Here is a 204-nt window from a genome sequence, read left to right as displayed (position 1 = left end):
GACAGCAACTGCTACGAGCAGAAAGGGGATTCACCTCGTCGGCAGCCTCCAGCTTGGAGTCGAACTGGCAGAAGATCTGCTCCAGCTCCTTCCTGATCACGTTGGCGAGGACATTCAGGCGTCCCCTGCAAAAGCAAGACCATTGTTGGCAACCAGCAGCACCGGCCTGGCATCGAGCACTAAGGGTGGCCTGCCACCCGGCCC

General features: G+C 60.3%; 1 protein-coding gene across 1 annotated transcript in view; it reads right to left on the bottom strand.

Annotated features, from left to right (window-relative positions):
• Positions 1-34: 34 nt before the first annotated feature.
• LOC104276412 (2-oxoglutarate dehydrogenase, mitochondrial-like) overlaps positions 35-204 on the bottom strand; it is a gene marked incomplete at its 3' end in the record, with an annotated part of 2,822 nt that continues 2,652 nt past the window's right edge. The window contains exon 4 of the mRNA XM_009872712.1: positions 35-125. Coding sequence (XP_009871014.1) covers positions 35-125 — 91 coding nt within the window. The remainder of the gene's footprint in view (positions 126-204) is intronic.

This window comes from Apaloderma vittatum, unplaced genomic scaffold (genome assembly GCF_000703405.1).
Source record: "Apaloderma vittatum isolate BGI_N311 unplaced genomic scaffold, ASM70340v1 scaffold24747, whole genome shotgun sequence".
Classification (NCBI taxonomy): Eukaryota; Metazoa; Chordata; class Aves; order Trogoniformes; family Trogonidae; genus Apaloderma; species Apaloderma vittatum.
Note: the sequence above shows the minus strand (reverse complement) of the source record. Positions and strands in the feature narration are given on the sequence as shown.